Here is an 18,863-nt window from a genome sequence, read left to right on the forward strand (position 1 = left end):
ATAAATGACAAATTTCAGACTCATTGTTCTCTGTATCACGCAGTTGGATGGATCTCCTTACAGTCAAGAAGAAATAACCATCTCATGTTATTCATTCACAATGCTCTACTGTAGAAGCTTCCAAACTTTCTCACATCTCTTTTCTCATTTAAATCCAGTAACCTGTTAACCTTAGAGATCACTCACGTATGCACTAATGTTGGCAGAACTGGTTTCAGGTATTCAGCACTTTTTAATGAACTGCACTTAAACCTAGTCTTGCATTCCCCTGGGAGATTTTAAAGCTTTATCAACTGATATTTTACATGATTCTTCTAACAGTTTTTAATTCCTTGCTCATCATGTAGCGGTGCTGTTTCTGTTTTGCTTATTGTGTTCTTGTGAATGATTCTGTGAATGTCCCTCTTGGAAAATAGATTTGAATGTCAAAGAGACTGCCTGATTAAATAAAAAATAAAAAATAATAATACCTGGCTGCTGGCTGTAGCCTTATACTTAAAGGACGGATATGAGAGTGGTATCAATATTCTCATCTAATTACCAGCAAGTAAGAAAATAAGCATATTTCCTTAAATGTCAAACTAGTAAATTAATTAAAAAAGCAATAAAATACATTTAATACATCCGTTGTTAAAGTTGTCATTCTAGAAAGCAAACAATCCGATGCTGTATTCATGGTGATGTGGATAGGGAGGATGTTTTGCACAGGAATGTAGACCGGCATGCAACATAAGACTGGAGGACAGGTGTCCTCTGTGTTGTGTATTGAAGCCTGAACCAACCAATTTGACAGAGGTTGCTCCAAACTCCCATCCCCGTTGCGGCACTTAAAAGCAACAGATCAGGAGCGTTCGACTTGATTAGCCAGAGGGAGACTTTTTTGAACGGCCAGTCTAAGTCGGTCGTGGGCTTGACAAAATGACGTCAATAATCATTTAGAGAACTGATTTGCTTTGAGAATATTAAGTGACAGGTTGGCACTAGAACAGGCACAGGGAGAGCAAAAACTGTCAGTACCAAAAGCTTCAAAGCAAATCATTTTGCACGATACTTCCTGACATGCTTACTATTCCAAACACAATGCATGTTCATAATACTAGTAGATTAAAAGTCAACCACCGTTTCTGCTTCAAATTAATTTAGTTAATAACCGCACACAGACTCTATACAAATCTAGTAATATACTTTAATACTAAGCTACATGTGTGTCAGTGTAAACGGCACAATACAGATGTACGACAACAGAATATGTTCATTAACTATATATAGAGACTACATACTTAATAATAGCTCTACCTCATACTGGTGCATCAAAGGGTTTTGTGAATTTAGGATGACATGCACATCTGGTATATTCACCACATGTTACTTTTATTTTGTCATCAGCCTGACAGCGTTTTCCATTACAATACTAAATCATTTCTCAGAGAATTCACAGCTTGAAATGACCCGAAGCATTTTCTCTCCGTTAGCCTTTTTACGACATCAGAGTTCACTGCAAAAGTTCACTGGTGGCAACTATCGACAGAACTGCTTTTTAAATTTCTCTAGAGTCGTATATTAAACAGCAACACCCCTCTACTTTGTAGATTGGGTATTACAATACAGACACTCAAAGCTGATTCATCAAAATTGATTGAACAGTTTAATTAACACATTTATGTATCTGGCCACAAGGTCAATGTTGTTATTGTCATCCTCACACTCCGCAGGAATTAAAGATGCAAGAGTGGCCAGCAGGACAGATGTTATGTCTGATGTCAATAAATTAGTTACATTTTCTACATCAACTGCTTGTGCATTCTGGCTGCTGTTCTTCCCTTTAAAGACCCAATGAAACGGAAATTAGAGCGCCTTTAGCTTCTGTACAGTTTGTATTTTAGAACGAAACAGAATATTTGAACGGTGTACAACTACAAGAGGGATTGAAATCAAATCCTTTGCATTTGATTGAACGGCAAAAAAAGTGGGCAGACGTCAAATGAATCGCAACACGGTGCTCCAGAGGTCTGTGGCTCCACACACATCTACCGTGTCGCTAAAAGTTGCAGATTGATTGATGGATGGATGGATGTCATATTAGTGGTTGAAATTGGTTGGTACAAGCTTACGTAAGCACACTTCATATTCTGTTTTACAGGAGAAAAAGATTATTCGATTTTGACATAAAAATACGGACAAATTGATTTTTTGCAGATATTGTTAAATAGGTGCACAATATTACCAGAGACATGATCTGCAAGGGTTAAAAGGTATATTTCATTTTATCTCTACTTTAAGGAAAAAAAAATGAAAGACAAAACTATCAGCAAAAAACAGCTACTAAATGATTACATTTGTGTAGTGAAAGAACATCGTACTAAGGGTCTTGTGCTGTTGTAAAGCCAGGTGTAGCATGAACGCAGTCACAATGAACCTTCGTCTTTTGCATCCTCAACAGCTTTCCCTGGGACGCAGCATTTGACTTTTGCCCAGTTTTTAGGAAAATAAAGCGTCTAAAAACATGATAAAGGACTTAAACTGAAATGCAGCTTATCCTCTAACCTTATCTCTCAGAACCACAATTAGTCTAGGCTGCTTTTCCATATCAGTGATTCATTTGTTAACCACTCATCTAATCAAATACTGACGCTTCCCCAAAATGTGCAAAGAATTTTTACGCCGACCCCACCACCCACAAAATGGATCAAGGCCATTCAGATGTTGTGCTCTGCTAAGGTCCTGTCCACTAGTTTTTGTATTTGACTTTGATGTGCTGTTATAGATATTTCACCTTGAAGTTTTCTTTTAAAGACGAACGCACTGGTGTTTTCTCCAAGTGACAACACTATGTGATCAATATTATTGAGTTTTGCAGTTATAATAAATAAGTCAGACAGCAGATTATCACTACTTTGAATCCACTCACTTCCTGGGGGTTGACCTGCAAAACAGCAATTAATAATCTGAAGTGTTCAATATACTGATTTCTGAAATTTTCTGTGCATGACTGTTAATGTTGTTGACCTATTTTAAAAAGCAGAATAAATCAGTGCTAAGCCTTTGCTTGAGGCCAACACTTTCACTGCACTGACACCCAGCAAACTCTAACAGACCTGGTGGGGGTTTTATGCTACAACGGGCAGTATAATGCTCTTTAATAATGCTCGGATCTTTAATTGTCCTCTCACAAAGAAAAATCCTTTAACTACGATTTGTTTCAGATATGCCACCAGAGAGAACTTGCCGTGTTTTCCTTTTAAAAACACTTCACCTTAGACTCCTGTGGAGGCACACCGATTGCTTATCACTTGCCACTTCTAAAGAAAAGAAATGTTCATTTCACCATACATTTTGTTTTGAAGACATAACGCTCAGTTCCAATGTTTTTTTTAAATCAGGCTGGTAGATTGTGCAGCATCCCAAGACATTGGGAGCGCTGCGCTGACAGCTCACATCATCGCTCTGTGTTTATTATCAAGCCGCTTTCACCTGGCCTCAGTTGCTTTTGATTATTTTCTCTTTTTAAACCAGTGGATGTTATCCTCTGAAAAGCACACAGCCAATTATAACAGCTGTCATTTTTAAGCAGTATGGAGATCTGGGCAGAATGGTAATTTACAGCGCAGTATCTTTTGTTTAGTTTTTCCAAGACAATTTGACATATTTCTATTTTCAGTGGGTGTAAATATATTTCAGTGGTCAAAAGGAGCATCTCTTGTGCCGCGATAAGGGGATGAGGCTCACCTGTTTGCAGAATCTTAAGAAGCCGATGGAGTAGCTCGTTCCGCCGAGGCAGCAGGTACCGTACAGACAACTTGACCTGTGAAGACAAGAGGACATGATGAGCTATTAAGTCAATACTGAAACATTTAGCATCAGATAACAGAAGAGAGTTAAAGAATGTATTGAGTGAGATGTAAAATAGAAACACAGCTACTTTGTATTACAACAGCTAGAACACACAATAAACACTAGCTTGCTTAAATGTTTATATTTTTTGTTTCATCGATTAGTCAATTAATCAAAAAAAGAATTGATTGTTTTAGAAGTTTTTCAAACAAAAACGCCTGACATTTGACTCTCCCAGCGTATCCAATATCAGCCAGGCTTTCCTGTTTTTCTTGCCTCTATGCGACTGTAAACTGAATCTATTCAGGTTCTGGACTGTTGGTCAGACCAAACAAGACATCACCTCGTTATAGACAAAACTAAAAATCGTTGTATCAAGAAAATAATCAACAGATCAATCTATAATGAACATTATTGTTACTGCTCAGTTCTATGGTATATTTTCTGAGTGGTGATGTATTTGACTGCGATGTATTGAGAGATGTTCCAAATATTTTGACCACATAATTTACTTTACGCATGTAGGATCAAAAATATAAAAAACACAAAACTAATAAAATGTACTAGGTTAAAAAGAGTCAAAAATTGGCACCGAGTGACAATTGACAAAAAAATGCCACAAAATGAGACTATATTGTCCCTGCAAAGCTGCCTACATGACAAAATCCCAATTGGGAGTCATTTACAGCTATATAAAAACCATGAATGTAAAGTGAAAGACAAGCTGCTTACACCAGATTTTGTGCAGTTGCACATACAATCGTCTTCATTTTGATTCGGAATTCTAGCATTTGGAGCATTAATGAAAAACATATATTGCGGTAATTTTACATGTCCATACAACAATGCATGTACATGAACAGTAGTAGCTCAAGGCGTTGTGTATGACAGTGGATTTAAAGGCTGCTTGTTCTTATGGCGTCTTTAGCAGATTAACTTTATGGTTTTGGGCTAAAACAACAGCATCTGGTCTGACAGTACCGAGGAACTGGACGGTAGGTAAGACTTTTTGCCTGAAGAAGCTCTGGTATCAGCACAAGTAATAACATTTTTGTACCTATTCTTTGTTTATTATTACTGTAAGTGGTGTGTTCAGGAGGCAGTTTAGGGGGTGGGGAGGCAGATGGAATAAATAAGCTGGTGAGAAAGACTGACTCTGCTGACGGACTGAGCCTGGAAGGAGCAGACATGAGGATTAGGTCTAAATTCAGATTCCCCCTAAAGCATACTTGCCAACCCTCCCGATTTTTATTTACCCTCTCCCGGTTTCCTCGCCATGTCGCAATTTGCCCGTTTTATGACAAATTATATATATAAGCTATAAAACTCTAAAAGTCTACCGTTTCCACTCGGAAAACAATACAGCTCGCACCTCATCCTTCTCAGCGAGTGATAGACAAAGAGTAATAAGGAGTAATAAGAGAGAAAGACTCAAACTGCTGCGTGCGGAGGACAGCCGTGACCGGAGGAGCACTTTAACCATTCGGTTAGTATGCAGCATATAAACAGCAGCGTTTTAAGGCTGCCGTCTCTGGGCATTAATCACCACCTCTCTGGCAGTGACCGTCTGCAAGCCTGTGGATAATGCAGCCTCTGGAGGCTTCCACTCAGCCCTTTAGGCCCGAGCCCCGCATAGGTTATAACAACGAGGGCTCTGGCTTGGCTTGTATCCGTGGCATGTCTTGGGTGGGACTCAGCCAACTCTGTTGTCAGCTGGGATGGACCACATAGCGCTGTAAGACGTGTCTTTCAGTTTAATTAAAGGCATTCGTTTCATAGCGATTCTTTTATTGTAAAGTATTGTTTTTTTCAAAAAAAAATATCAGAATACCAAATTTGAAAACAGAATACTTACCCAACAAACAGATAATCGAATAGTCTACACGTCGTATTTTAATCCTTTTCATAATTGTAAATGACTGACGAACACTCAAATGCATCGTCATCACTTGCAAATGAGAGCATGTATATTCAGTCAAGTTGAATTTGAGAAACAAATTTGGATTTGCCTGCATTGTGAAAGTATTTCTTGCTCTGTGTTCATTCCCACAGAACCTGTGGACATCTGAGGTGTATTATTTATCACACTTAATGGGATTAATGGGAACATCACAAATTAAACTGAAGCTTATATTGATGTACAATATTTATTAGAAAAGGAGTAGGTTTAATGTGCAGCTAAAAGGCAGAGACCATGTTTCTAACATGCCAACACAATGGTAATGGCGTACACACATTAAATGAATCATTAATCTGCCATGCTGCTGATTAAAACATACTTGACTTGAACATTAACACGCTACGATACTATCCACAATATTTGATGTCTCTCGAAATCCTAAAGGGCGCGTAACAGCAAGGCAGTGCAGGGATTTTAATCTAAAACCAGATGTAGAATTTATGCCTCGTCCCCAGTAGACAGCTTTGAGCGATGCCACCATTTATCAGGGCTCAACATTAGTGTCTCCACTGTCTTAAGAACCTGCAAAAGAGCTGCTGCGCTGCGGCTGAGTCGGCCATAAAACACAGCCTGTCTGAGGCTGGTCAAAAGCTCTGAGATAAAGGATAAGATTCACAGATTAACAACATACTTGTTTATTGCTCTTTCACTGGGTTTTTCACACCAAATGCTAATTCAAGGGCAGCAAGATGCACCTTGCACCTTTTGTGATTGTAAACATGAAGATGAAACCATATTGTAATTTGTCCAAGTTGAGCTTAAGTGAAGGTTGTACTTTAAAAATCTTCAAGCCAGTACCAAACCAAACCGGTACGTACATGTATGAACTAGAACGAAATCACTCACTGTATGGTCTTCCCTCGGATCTCTGACATGATCCCACTCTCTCCTCCCAGATACTCAAAGGACAGGCTCAGGAAATTGTAAATGACGAACGCTGCGACAGAAAGAAAAGAGTTACTTCTTAAACTTATGAACCATGGCATGATTTTAACTGTAGAATATCTTGTCACCTTCATAAGTATAACTTCATGTGAAAAAGGTCAAATCATTTCAGAGGAGAAAACGTCCACATGATAAAAAATAATTAGTCCTACATTTTGGAACAATAAATGTTTCAGTCCTTACATTAAGAAGCTTCCAAGGGTTCTGTGTCTTGGAAATCCCTTCCTAATCCTTTGTTGCTATTTAAAGAGGGATTAAATGAAGCTAATGCAGATGGTGTCCAGTCAAGAGAAGGTTCATTATGTTTTAGCCGCAGCCGCTGGTGGCAGTCCAGTCTTACTGCTTTCTGATGCGCTGCACTTATCAATCAGCCACAAAATTGGCTTGCAAACTGGAAACTAATCTCCTGAATAATGTATTTCCTACTTCCCCTTTTTCAAATGACTTGTAATCCATTTTGCATATCATTCACCTTTGACATTAGTAAAGTACATTGGTCTTAAAACATACAAAGCAAATACACAACGACAGTTGCAATGTGCAAAGGCAATTGAACTACAATGTACACAGAACAGAGTTTAAATAATATCTGAATATTATACCTAATACATTTGACAAAATATCCTACCTTAAGAAAAGGTACATTGAAGTTGTTTTCCTCATTTGCAAGCACTGAAACCAGTGCACAAAAAAGGACGTTCCTAAAACGACTCCTAGAAACGCAACACCTCAAATAGTGACGTCTATCTACATGAGAACAATGACTGGTGTGTAAAACTAGTTTGGTCAGTTCCTTGTCTATCCTTTCCTTTCATTATCAGGCAGATAATGTCAAGGGAAGTGCTTGTGAGCCTTACCTTCGTAGCAGTCTCGAACAGAATCAAAGTAGACGTAGTACTGGTCGTTGCTGATAAAGAGCAGGCTGAGCCAAGAGTCAAAGGCATAAACTGGCACGATAAACAGGATGCGGATGATGTAGCGCTGCTCGTTGGGGACAGTGTAGGACCGAAGGTGTGTATAGATCTGAAAATACATAAACAAAGAATATTAAAAGCATAAACAAGAAGAATGACAACTCCCTGATCACTCATGGAATAGAGTTATGAATTAAATAACTAGGAAACTTAAATTCTGAACATGATGTATGAGATTAAAATAGAAGAGGACATACTGTAGCCAACAATGTTTTCCTATAGCCTTGACTCTAAAGCCATATTCCCCACATGGCTGTGAACAACGTGATATGTCAACAACCAGAGAGCTTATGAAAAACAATGAAATAGGTTCTTTAACTCGATGACTTTATTCATAGCTACATTTGATCTTGCATTGGCTGCTCTGTGTGTGTGAAGATCTGTCACTATGAAACACGGCAGCGGGGCAGACTAGAATAAAAAGACATCACCCAACTCCTATTTTAATAACACCCAAAACATTCCAGCTTTATACCGAGTGGCCACACCTTCTAGTATACAGCTATAGCTTCAAATACAGAAGCAGACAACATGATCAGTGAAGTTCACTGAGCTGATAAAAAAAGTCTTAACCTCTACCTTTTAAACACACACCTCATACATGCCGTATCATAAAGGTGATATGGTGCAGCTGACAACATCTATAGGAATACACACAGCATATGGCAGACAATCTGACTGATCATTCTTTCTAGTGACCTTTAGTTTTATACACAAGGCCTCATTTTTAGCGGGGCTGTAACGATTCATGTGTTCGTACAGAACCGTCACAGTCTGGGGAACGCAGAATATACGGCATGTGAAATAATGCACATAATGTTGTGCCCCAAAAGCTTTGAGCCTTATGCCGTCATAAGAAATAATTGAAACACTCATCCTAATGCAGAAGTTTTATTTTATTTATTTCTCCATGTACTTTGAAATTCGTAGCATAAGAGATGCTTTACAGTTTTGAGAAATTGTGCGGTGTTGTCTTTTGTGAAAGTGTTTGTTCAGTGTTCGTTCAGTGTTCGTACAGTTTCACAGAAGTGTTTGAAACATTCCATATATTTGTACTTAAAATAGTTTACCAAAGTTTCCAGAGGGCAAAATGTTACTTCATCAAGAAGATTGTTTTCCATCTTTGACACTATATGAATGAAAGGAAACGTATCCTTTTGCATTTGTTCAGAACTTGCGGTCAACCGTGAATCTTAAATCATGCTAAGAACCGAACCGTGACCCGTGTGTACCGTTACGCCCCTAGTCATGGCAAAACAAACACCTGATACAGTTTCAACACACATGAGCCAAATCCAAATGATGAATTACATTTTGAATTCCTACTGAAATGTCTCAGGCTGAGGTAAGTGTTGGCTTATCCATTCTGATCTCAAGCAAATCCAGGACTTAACGATCTGTATGTCTTCAAGCACAGTTAAACTGCCCCTCTTGGGTAATGCTGGCAGATGACTGCTGGTTGGCTAATCTCACCAATGTTAACAAATCAAAAACAAAGCTGTAGCAACATAAAGCTGAAGGGAAACTGCCATAACCAGGCAACACCTCTGATCCAACGACAATATGGAATAGAAATACATCAAAACTCCATCATATAGTAAATCTAATTTATCCTTGCATAACTGAATTCATATCTGACTAATGCTCATAGGACCTCTTCCACCAAACAATTAGCATATTTAATAGGGAAACCTGTTAAATTGTTTCTCCAGTATCATTGTCCCTCTGCAGATTAAAATGTAGCCCTTATTACAGACCAAAACCTATTAGGGAATATTATTGTGATGCCACAGACTTGGCAATCATTTTCTAATAATGACTCATTCTTCATAAAGTTTTAAAAAAAAATGTTTAAAAAAAAAAAAAAAAAAAAAATCACTAACCATCCAAAAGTTTCTCAGCAAACCGAGATGCTTACGGCCCATTAGTTAACTAATCGAGTATGAGGAGGATATCCACGTAATAACATCGAGCTCAAACTGATAACTCTCTGAAAGGGAGAGAAAACAAACACATCCGTGTGTAACCTCATCAGAAAACAAACAGATTGCTGAAACAATTAGTCTATTAATACAGAAAAATAGCTATTCTAATAATAGATTGACCATACACGTTATTTTTTTAAACAAAAATGTCCAGCATTCTCTGATTTCTTAAATCTGATGATTTCCTGCTTTTCTCTCTCTTTTTTATGATTATACACTGAATATGTTTAGCTTTTGGACTGTTGGCTGGGAAAAACAAGGAATATGAAGACATCAGCTTGGGCTTTAATGTGAATTATACGACCAACAGTCAAAAAAAACAAAATATTCAGATTACAATCACAAAGAAAAGCAGCAAATTATCACCTCTGTAAAGCATTTTTGCTTGAAAAATTACTACAAATATGAATTGTTTATCAAAGTAGTGGCCTTAATTGATTCGATTAAATTGACTAACCCTTGCAGCTCTACAGTAGTTTCACTCACACTTAAGCTCACTTACTGAATAATATTTTCTTGAACATATTTTGTGCCGTTTTGATTCAAAATCTACCATCAGTGGGTGTGAACATTTCTAATTATAAAAACCTCCCTTTGCAGAAGCAAACTAAACAACTTCCAGAGTCTCGCTCTGCTCGACGCATTCAGCTTGATTAAATGCCCATTAGAGGCAGCACATTAAAGCCTGATTACTGTAAGGGTGGGGGTGTGAAGTGAAGCAGACTGTAGACCGACGTCCTCCATTTGCCTGAAAAGCTAGAAAAGCCAACCACGTCATTCCTGACTCCATACAGCTGACCTGACAGTAATGCACAGTTGTATGCTGAATAATGGCTTCAAGTCAAGCTCAGATTTATTTCCGCATCGGCTGCCCCGACAGTAGCGATAGAGGAGCCACATTTTTGAACACACACATATAGCTTAAAGTGATTGTACATATTGTAACTTAGTGTGAGGGACATGACGCAGCCATACAGCACACCATAAGAGTAGTCTGCTGCTCTCAATCCCGAATGCTTCAAGTTTCAAGGGGACCAATAAGCCCAGCAAGACAAACGAGCCACACTCCAGCGATTACTGGCCCGAAAAGCATTGGCGACTTTACAGCAAAGAGGAACTAAGGTCATTGTCTTTCCTCGTTTAGTATTCAGAATGGGAGTTTCGGAGTCTATAGCAATCCTCTAGAGCCAAGACAGATGAAACACCACCAGCATTGCAACACTAGTCCTGCAGATCATTTTATTCTCCCAGTGTGTCCGAAGAGATGCCTGTTGTAAAACCGCTTCATTCTCCCTGTGGTGCACTCGTTATTTATTTGTTCAATTAAAATGTCTTGTGGCAAGTGTTTGTCCAAACAAGTACTATATTAAAAACGATAGAAACCAATTTGCTGGATATTGAGTCACAAATCCCTAAACACGGATTGTTTTCATACTCACAGGAAGCAACATGTTGATGCTTTGTGAGGATGTTACAAAGCTTAGAAAAGTACCAAAAGAATAACAACTCTTTTATTAATCACACTAAAATACAGACAGTTATGACTGCATGTGTGTTAACGTAAATACGACGCAGGCGTATGACTTGGATGGATGCATACTCAATTCAAGGGTTATAAAATCGACTAAAACTGGGAAAAATAACAGCTTCACACCATTAAAGCCACAGCTAACAAGAAAACAAGACCCTCATCCTTTAGAACGCTGTAAATGTTATTTCAATATCAATTGATTTCCCCGCTGATAATACACTGCACCCTGCCGCTCTCTACCAATGATAAAACCATAATGATAAGCTATCATCCACGCACAGCGGGTAACTCACCCACACAAGAGCCATTTATTCTTCCTGATTTCACCCCCAACATACAGAGAGCTCACTGCGTATTTATTGCCCTTTAATCTGCTCAAGGATTTTCGTCCATTTTTAATCTCAGTCAACTATAAACTAAGCAAAACATTCACACAATGCAGTGAGGGAGTGCAAGCACAAAGTAGAAAGTACATGCCTGGAATACTTTAGGACTAGATACTGTGACTGTGAGCTGAGACACGGAACTCACAACACTATGCTGTAAGGTAATAATCCTTTGTGGATAGAAGAATTTGTTTTTGTCCTCTGGCAAGGGAGGTACAATGTGTCACTCTGTTACCATCTGTGATTACATTTACACCACTGAGAGTGCAATGCTTTGAAGCTGTAGGCTATTTAATCACTAGTGTCAAGTAGTGCAGGGATTTTCTTCCAAGCTTTAGAAACATAAACTCACCTGGTGGCATGTCATGAGCAAGGCGGACCAGACAAATATCCCTGAGAGGGCCTGAGCAGCCACTGTGTTCAAAAACATGTGGTCTTCTATGATCGTCCCGTTGCTGGTTTGAATGATGGTCATATTGGAGATGACCGACATATCTGGGAGGATTGGTGCAGTCAGGTGGACAATAGAATTATTTTCTGCTGATGAATCCATGGACTCCAAAGAAATGTTCATCTGAAACAGAGAAGGGGAAAACACACACACACACACACACACACACACACACACACACACACACACAGTCCAGTCAGTGTAAGACTTACAGGTAACACGTAGAAATACCTCCCATGTGGGTTTGACTGAATATTGCTCAATTATGTCATACCACCTGCTGTGAACACAACGAAACCTAGATTGTACTGTTATTCAAAAATGTATTAATTAGTAAAATAAAACTACTGTAGATGGAGGTGAAATACTGCAGTACTGTATAAATGACCACTGTCTTGATATGCACCTTCTTTACAGTCAACAAACAGCTCACCTTGTCGCGGGGAGGGTGGAAGCAGCTTTATCCCGTTTAGATGGCAGGCTATCGTCCAAAACGCAATTATAGGATCAACATGGGGAATAAACTCGCCTTTCAGAATAGACAACCGACCTAATCCACATCCATTTACAGACGCCCCACCGACTTTATCAACGACGGGTTGAACCAGACTGAACTTCCTTGTTTGAAACAGGTGCCTGACCAAGATCGAAGTCCACAAACTCGGTGAATAAAATCTCGCAACAAAAAAAACTTGACAATTGTGTCGTAGCTTGTAGCGTTTACTCTGAGAAACCCGTGGAAAAGACTGACTTTCAAGGTAAACGACGAGGATTTGAATGTTTCCTTAAGCGGCGAGCCGGAGGCGCAGTAGAGATCAACAGGTTGAGCACAGGTAAATAGGTCACGTGTCCGCAGCTCCACGTGTGTCGTCATCACGTCGGCTTTATGTGGGACACATTACGTATCGGCCAACGAAAAAGTATTACGCTTTTGGAAAATCATGGAATATGTACTTGTATTGCCTCAATCTGTTCTGTATGCGTTGCTACTGTTTACTTGATTTTTTGGTTTGTTATACTTTTGTTAATAAGAAAAAGATTACGTTGTAGCCAAAGGTAAAGTCTTGACTAAAATATTCCATATCTAATATTTGTATTACCATTTACTTACATATATGGGCTACTGCATTTTCAATACAATCAACCACCAATTTAGAAATAATAGAAAATCAAGCATAAAGTTGAACAAACACCTCTCTGATGCAATTAAACATAGAAAATAAGATTGACAATTGGCATATGTATGCAGGTTATACTGTACATCCATGTTTTACTAGCTTGATGTTACAAGAATAAGTGAGACATAAAATCAACTTTACAAAGTCATGGCTCTTATCACATCCTATATATTATATTCAATCACACAAACACGATTCCAAATGACTCACATATTACAGATTCCTTTCATCTATTACATTGTACACATTTCTAATGATGCTAAATCAATAGTCCTTCCAGCAGATGGATCATTAGTATAGTTCTCATTGCTCTGTGCTTTCGGGCATGATCTGCATCAAAACACTGCAAATACAGAATGCATTCCTTTGAAATGTGTTGAAAATCATTCCAAATGGATGTTTAACTGCATTTAACGCAGTGTAACACAGATGTGATTGATAAATAAAGCAAACTACAAAGACTAGACAAGGTCCAATCTTCCAGTTTGATGTGAATATTGGTGACGCTTAAAATATTTAATATTTATCCAGTGCAAAGCCTAAAACATCCTTTACTGGGGCTGAGAAGACAGAAAAACAACAAGTTTTAAAAGTGGTCTATTTAGCTTTATTTCTACATTCTCTTAATGAACACATTTTTAATATTTGCATCCGGAAAAAAAATAAAAATAGCAAACAGTATGAAGTATTACTAACAAACAGAAGGAATAAGGTCAATACATATTTCACACAGGGATGAACTGGAGCTATTTGCAAACTATAACTTAGTCAACGAACATTCTTCCATTTTCTGAGAGCACAGTGGCTTTCAGAAAATCTTTCTTTCCAACAAGACAAACTGTAAAATATTTTCAAGAAAACTTTACTGGCTCAACAAATCAAACATAACAGAGTCAATGAAATTGGTATCAAATATTTCTGTCTCGCAGCACAAGCATCAGTTGTTTTCTTTCTTCAAATCACAGACTGCCATTTAGTAAATAGTAAAGTCTTTCCGATTAAAAGAAAAACACAGAAGAATGTGACATTTGGGGCATCCAGAGGCTTGTATTTCAGCCAGCCTTCAGGCTGTGTGTCCATTATGTTGACTCCCTACCAGACTTGACAACTTTTGATGATCTCTTTCATTTGTTTTATTGCATCCATGGTGGAATCCTTGAGTGCCAGACCCATTAAGACAGGCTTGTTGCCAGCTTCTTGTGACACAAAAGTTGCCAGGTTTTTGGCACAAACATGTGTCAGTGGCTGAAAAGTGAAACACAAATCAGGGGTTAGATTATCACACAGATAAATGTTTTGATGCAACATGTTTACGTCAGAAGAAAATGAACCGATTAACATGAATGACTTCTACAATCTTCGTACGTGCAAAAGCCTGGCCTGAGAAACTCCACTGATAAAATGAGGACATTACACCTGTAGCACTTCACTGGCATGGACACCTTATCTATTTATGCCATGTTTGATATTATGTGCATCAATAATCTCCTCATCTATTTAACATATCTTCAAACACTGAGGTTTTAGAGGTATCAGCTCACTTTCCAAATCATTCCCACTGCACCAAGTTTGACATGACAAAATAAAAAAAACTTTTCCAATTACATTCTGTGCCGCTGCCATCGCCTGTGTGGTAAACAGTTAGAACTCGCCTTTACTGTCATGCAGCATTATTGATTGGGCTATATCACACACACACCAGGAGAAAAGTAATTTCTTTCTGTGAAGTTCTCCCAAAATAAGCAGCATTAGCACGACTCTAAATATGACTTACAATATGATTACATTTTAATAAAACCCCTGATGTGGCTGTGGCAGGTTGTCTGGCTGCTGTGAAATCCACTAAACTTTCTAATAACAGAGATGAAGACTCGGCTGTTGACTTAAAGCTTGATTACATTACATAACAGCATTCAATCATGATCGTTCTTACAGTCTGTGTGACTGGGCTTCAACACTGTGCTTTCCTCCCCGAGTCAAAACCCCCACACCTTACACGAGAGTGCAAGTATTGTCTTTAAAAAGAACCTGCACTGTCAATTCCACAAGCAGACATAATTATACTCCATTTATCTTTTGATAATCCATGTCTAGCACTGAACGCCAGTTAGAAATGACATGCTAATGCAGAGCTGAAATAGGTGCAAACTTTAACAGCCCACTGAACTCCATGCCTCCTTCCCATCCACCACAGCAATTCAGAACCAATCCTATCTGCCCTTTGACAGCATGAAATGAGTTACCCTGTGTTGCAATAATCTGTCTGATGCCCTGTGAACAAGTCTATAACGCACTGATTCATCAGAACAATTTCATCCAGCGTACCTCGTCTTTGCCCAGCAGTACTTTGGTGGAGAACGCTGGGGTGCTGATATCATTAGATCTGGAGTCAGGTGTGACAGATATCAATGTCCCCATTTTTCCGTACTGAGTGAGAACTATGAATATGTAATTGCTGAACTCTGTACAGACGACCTGTGTTGAAATTCCATTGACTTCTTTCTCTGTCTGTCTCGATCTGATGACGGGCTCAGTAGAAGACATTTTGTCGATCCTGGGGAAGAAAAAGAAACAGGAAATGGTACATGACAACGTATTTGAAAGGCTGCAGCTAAAGAGTATCTTCACTACTGATTATTCTGCCAGCCATTTGTTTGTTTCATAACTTATCTGATTATCAATTTTAGTGATAAGATGTCAGAAAATAGTGAAAAATGGTCATCACAATCTCCTAGAGCCCAGGGCGACAACCAAAATTCGGAAATATACAATCATATCAGTTTACTACCATATATGACAAAGAAAAGCGTCACACATTTGACAAGGTGGTGCAGCAAATGTTTGGTATTTTTGCTTCTAAAATGGCAGTTGCCAAATAATAAATGTAAAACGACTCATCAAAAATCGACAAATCCTTTCAGTACTAGATTAACAACACGCACACATTTGTTTTTTGTGGAAGTAATGACATTTATAAGTTATTACATTTAACAGGTGTAGTTCAATTCTGTTTATACCACTGACAATGTCAATTGTGTTATGATCACAGAGATGTTTATCATCTATTCAACACGTCTTATCACTATGTACTTGACTCCTCCTGTGTATTTGTATTCATATGGTCATATTCTGCCCTTACTTATTCTATATAGATTCAAATGTTTTGGATGTTATTGATGCTGTGACTGTAGAAATGTGAGTCTGACGCCAGTTGTCTGCTGGCCCACTTGTATTCAGGACGTCGCTCCTTCCCCTAACTGTACTGTGCATCTATTTTCTATCGTGTGTTTGCAGAAAAACCAACTACCCCCCGGGAACAAAAGTAAAGTTGAAGTTGTATAACGACTTACAGTCACTTCTACAAATAACTTTACGGAAATAATTTATGTGGAAATAATCGTCAAAGATGAGATTCAAACAAATGGTTACAGTCTCATATTGCACATTGTGAGCAGCCAAGTACAGACACAGCAGCTAAGTGCAGAAGCAGCAGCTAAGTACTAAGTACAGAAGTATTTGAGAGTTGTGTCCTCACTAAAATCTACATCCCATCACTTGCAGAGGCCATATTATTACTTTCCAGCGGAGTAACGTTAACTAAGTGAAACAAAAGCTCCGCAGAGGTGATGCTCAGCTTTGAGGAAGTACTGACATGCAGAGGCTAACGTTAGCCAAACAGCTAACCTTACTGTTTGCTCCGGTTGTAATCGTCATAGTTGACATTACAATGAACAGATCAGCGTGTGTGTGAAATAAAATACAAATCCTCACTCTGTTACTTCGTCTGTGGAAAGCGGAAAGCTCCGTCTGCACTTAAACACTTCACTTTCTGCAACTTCTGCAGCGATCTGTAGTGCTCTGTCGCCGTAAGATATCTATGCGTGATGACGTAGCTGAAGTCACGTCTTACTTCCGGGATAGTTTCTGTTCAATTTCAAACTAATTAGAGGAATTCTGAGGTCCTTCATCATGTAAAACTGAAACAAAATGTGATATTTTATGTGTGGGCATAATTGGTCAAATAACTTTCAGATTCAGATTATTAGTATCCAACAACTACAGCTCATATGAGGCTTTTCAGTGGTTAAGACTGAATAAAATCATGTCTAATAAACTATTTGCCTCCGATTAAATGCCTCCTTTTGAAATTGAGTAATTTTACAGATTTGGCAAAGGATTTTGCAATAATTTCTCGATTCAATTAAAGACCTTTGTTATCCCAGGTAATATTTAATTGAATTAAATCAAATGAAAAACAAAGAATAGAGAAGTGTGTATATTTTAATAAAGCAAATACATGATCATAAGAACAACTGTTACCATAAATGTTTAAATCCAGAAGGAACCTGCAGCTGAGTGGGTAACTAGTGTCTCAAAAGATATCATGTTGAGTTTGGGTTAAAAAAAAACAGTGTATTCTTTCAGAATAATTTTCTGTCATTGGCATTGCCCTCATACTGAACCTTCCTTACAGGTTCACCAGAACTACAGTAAAAACTAAATAAATTAGTGTTTATCTTTGTTTTTCTCACAAAGCATATTCAAGGTTCCAGCATTGTTCACAATACCACAACTATACATGAAGGAACTTCAAACCATCTCACTGTTGCGCAGGCACATAACTAGTCTGTGTGAGTCCGGACAAGTACGAAGTGTTGTAATATAGTTTTAGTGAGGCTGCATGTGGCTAAATGTGGCCCCCATTTAGTTCAACTCATCAAGACTTTTCTTAATTTTTTTTATTCTCTGTTCAACGTGGAAGCATGCGAGCAAAACAAAGTTTTCTTCAAGAATTTAAGGTAATACAGGGCAAGTCATTGATACACAAATGGTTATTTTGTGGGTGAAGTATTCCTTTAATCTGCATAGTAATTTTCATAGAAATGACTGTGATGAAGTAAGGACGATTCAACTGAACTTAATTAAGTATTATCAAGAGTGAATGTCTTAGAGTTTAAAATTAAGCCGATCCTCTGCCCTGGTACATTTCAATCAATATTAAGTAATAGAAACAAATCTTCCAAAGCAAGAAACCACAGAGGCAAGATGTTTTCTAATTAACTGTCAATGGAGCTTTACTTTTAAGAGCAGATAAAGAAATTTAAACTATTTTTTATTTTTAACTTATTTTTGAATTAAATAGTGGCAGTAGATAGAGAGGACTGGAGGACATTTTTTGATTGCTTGAATCTGGTTAATACATTTATGATACAGATGAAATGGAAGTATAAATAGTCCATGAATTGTTTTAATTTTTAGCGCATCCATTATGAAAACCAACTGAAAAAGTGTTTTTAGCTTGGTATTGACCTGACATTTTAACTGCATTCAGATGTTAGGCTCTGCAAGGACAATTTAGTAGGACCTTTACATTTTGGCTACATTTGCCAACTACAGCAGTCACATCTGCATTTACAGCTACAGGAGAGGCAAGCAGTGCAGGAATTGTCACTGTTAGAAAAAGTGCTTGCATGACCTTTTTTTTCAGGTGGATGTGAGGCTCCACTGAAGTCTGCAAGTGCTGCATCAGGCTGACTGATCCAAAAGGAGCCATCCTCATGAACATGACACACTCACAATGTCAAATAGCGCCGGCTCAGCGGAATTGTTATGCACCCTGAG

General features: G+C 38.2%; 2 protein-coding genes across 2 annotated transcripts in view; both read right to left on the reverse strand.

Moving 5' to 3' along the window:
* tmem184a (transmembrane protein 184a) overlaps window positions 1-12,966 on the reverse strand; it is a 23,801-nt gene extending 10,835 nt beyond the window's left edge. Inside the window, exons 1-5 of the mRNA XM_031862036.1 lie at window positions 12,497-12,966; window positions 11,965-12,186; window positions 7,594-7,759; window positions 6,638-6,728; window positions 3,727-3,802 (exon numbers count right to left, since the gene is read on the reverse strand). Coding sequence (XP_031717896.1) covers window positions 3,727-3,802; window positions 6,638-6,728; window positions 7,594-7,759; window positions 11,965-12,186 — 555 coding nt within the window. The 5' untranslated portion in view covers window positions 12,497-12,966. The remainder of the gene's footprint in view (window positions 1-3,726; window positions 3,803-6,637; window positions 6,729-7,593; window positions 7,760-11,964; window positions 12,187-12,496) is intronic.
* An 859-nt stretch (window positions 12,967-13,825) lies between these two features.
* psmg3 (proteasome (prosome, macropain) assembly chaperone 3) lies at window positions 13,826-17,139 on the reverse strand. Its single transcript, XM_031862040.1, has 3 exons — window positions 17,013-17,139; window positions 15,567-15,795; window positions 13,826-14,486 (listed from the first exon to the last, which is right to left on the reverse strand). Exons 2-3 carry the CDS (start codon window positions 15,783-15,785, stop codon window positions 14,334-14,336), a joined length of 372 nt encoding a protein of 123 aa, XP_031717900.1. The 5' UTR covers window positions 15,786-15,795; window positions 17,013-17,139; the 3' UTR covers window positions 13,826-14,333.
* Window positions 17,140-18,863: the final 1,724 nt, after the last annotated feature.

This window comes from Anarrhichthys ocellatus, unplaced genomic scaffold, assembly GCF_004355925.1.
Source record: "Anarrhichthys ocellatus isolate YVR2014 unplaced genomic scaffold, GSC_Weel_1.0 scaffold26, whole genome shotgun sequence".
Classification (NCBI taxonomy): Eukaryota; Metazoa; Chordata; class Actinopteri; order Perciformes; family Anarhichadidae; genus Anarrhichthys; species Anarrhichthys ocellatus.

What these genes read in the sequence shown, in the direction of transcription:
- psmg3 (XM_031862040.1), bottom strand. Translation starts at nt 15,785, where the DNA reads ATGTCTTCTACTGAGCCCGTCATCAGATCGAGACAGACAGAGAAAGAA. An exon ending in TACTGCTGGGCAAAGACGAG is followed by an intron (nt 14,487 to 15,566) that starts GTACGCTGGATG and finishes TTCACTTTTCAG; the next exon opens with CCACTGACACATGTTTGTGC.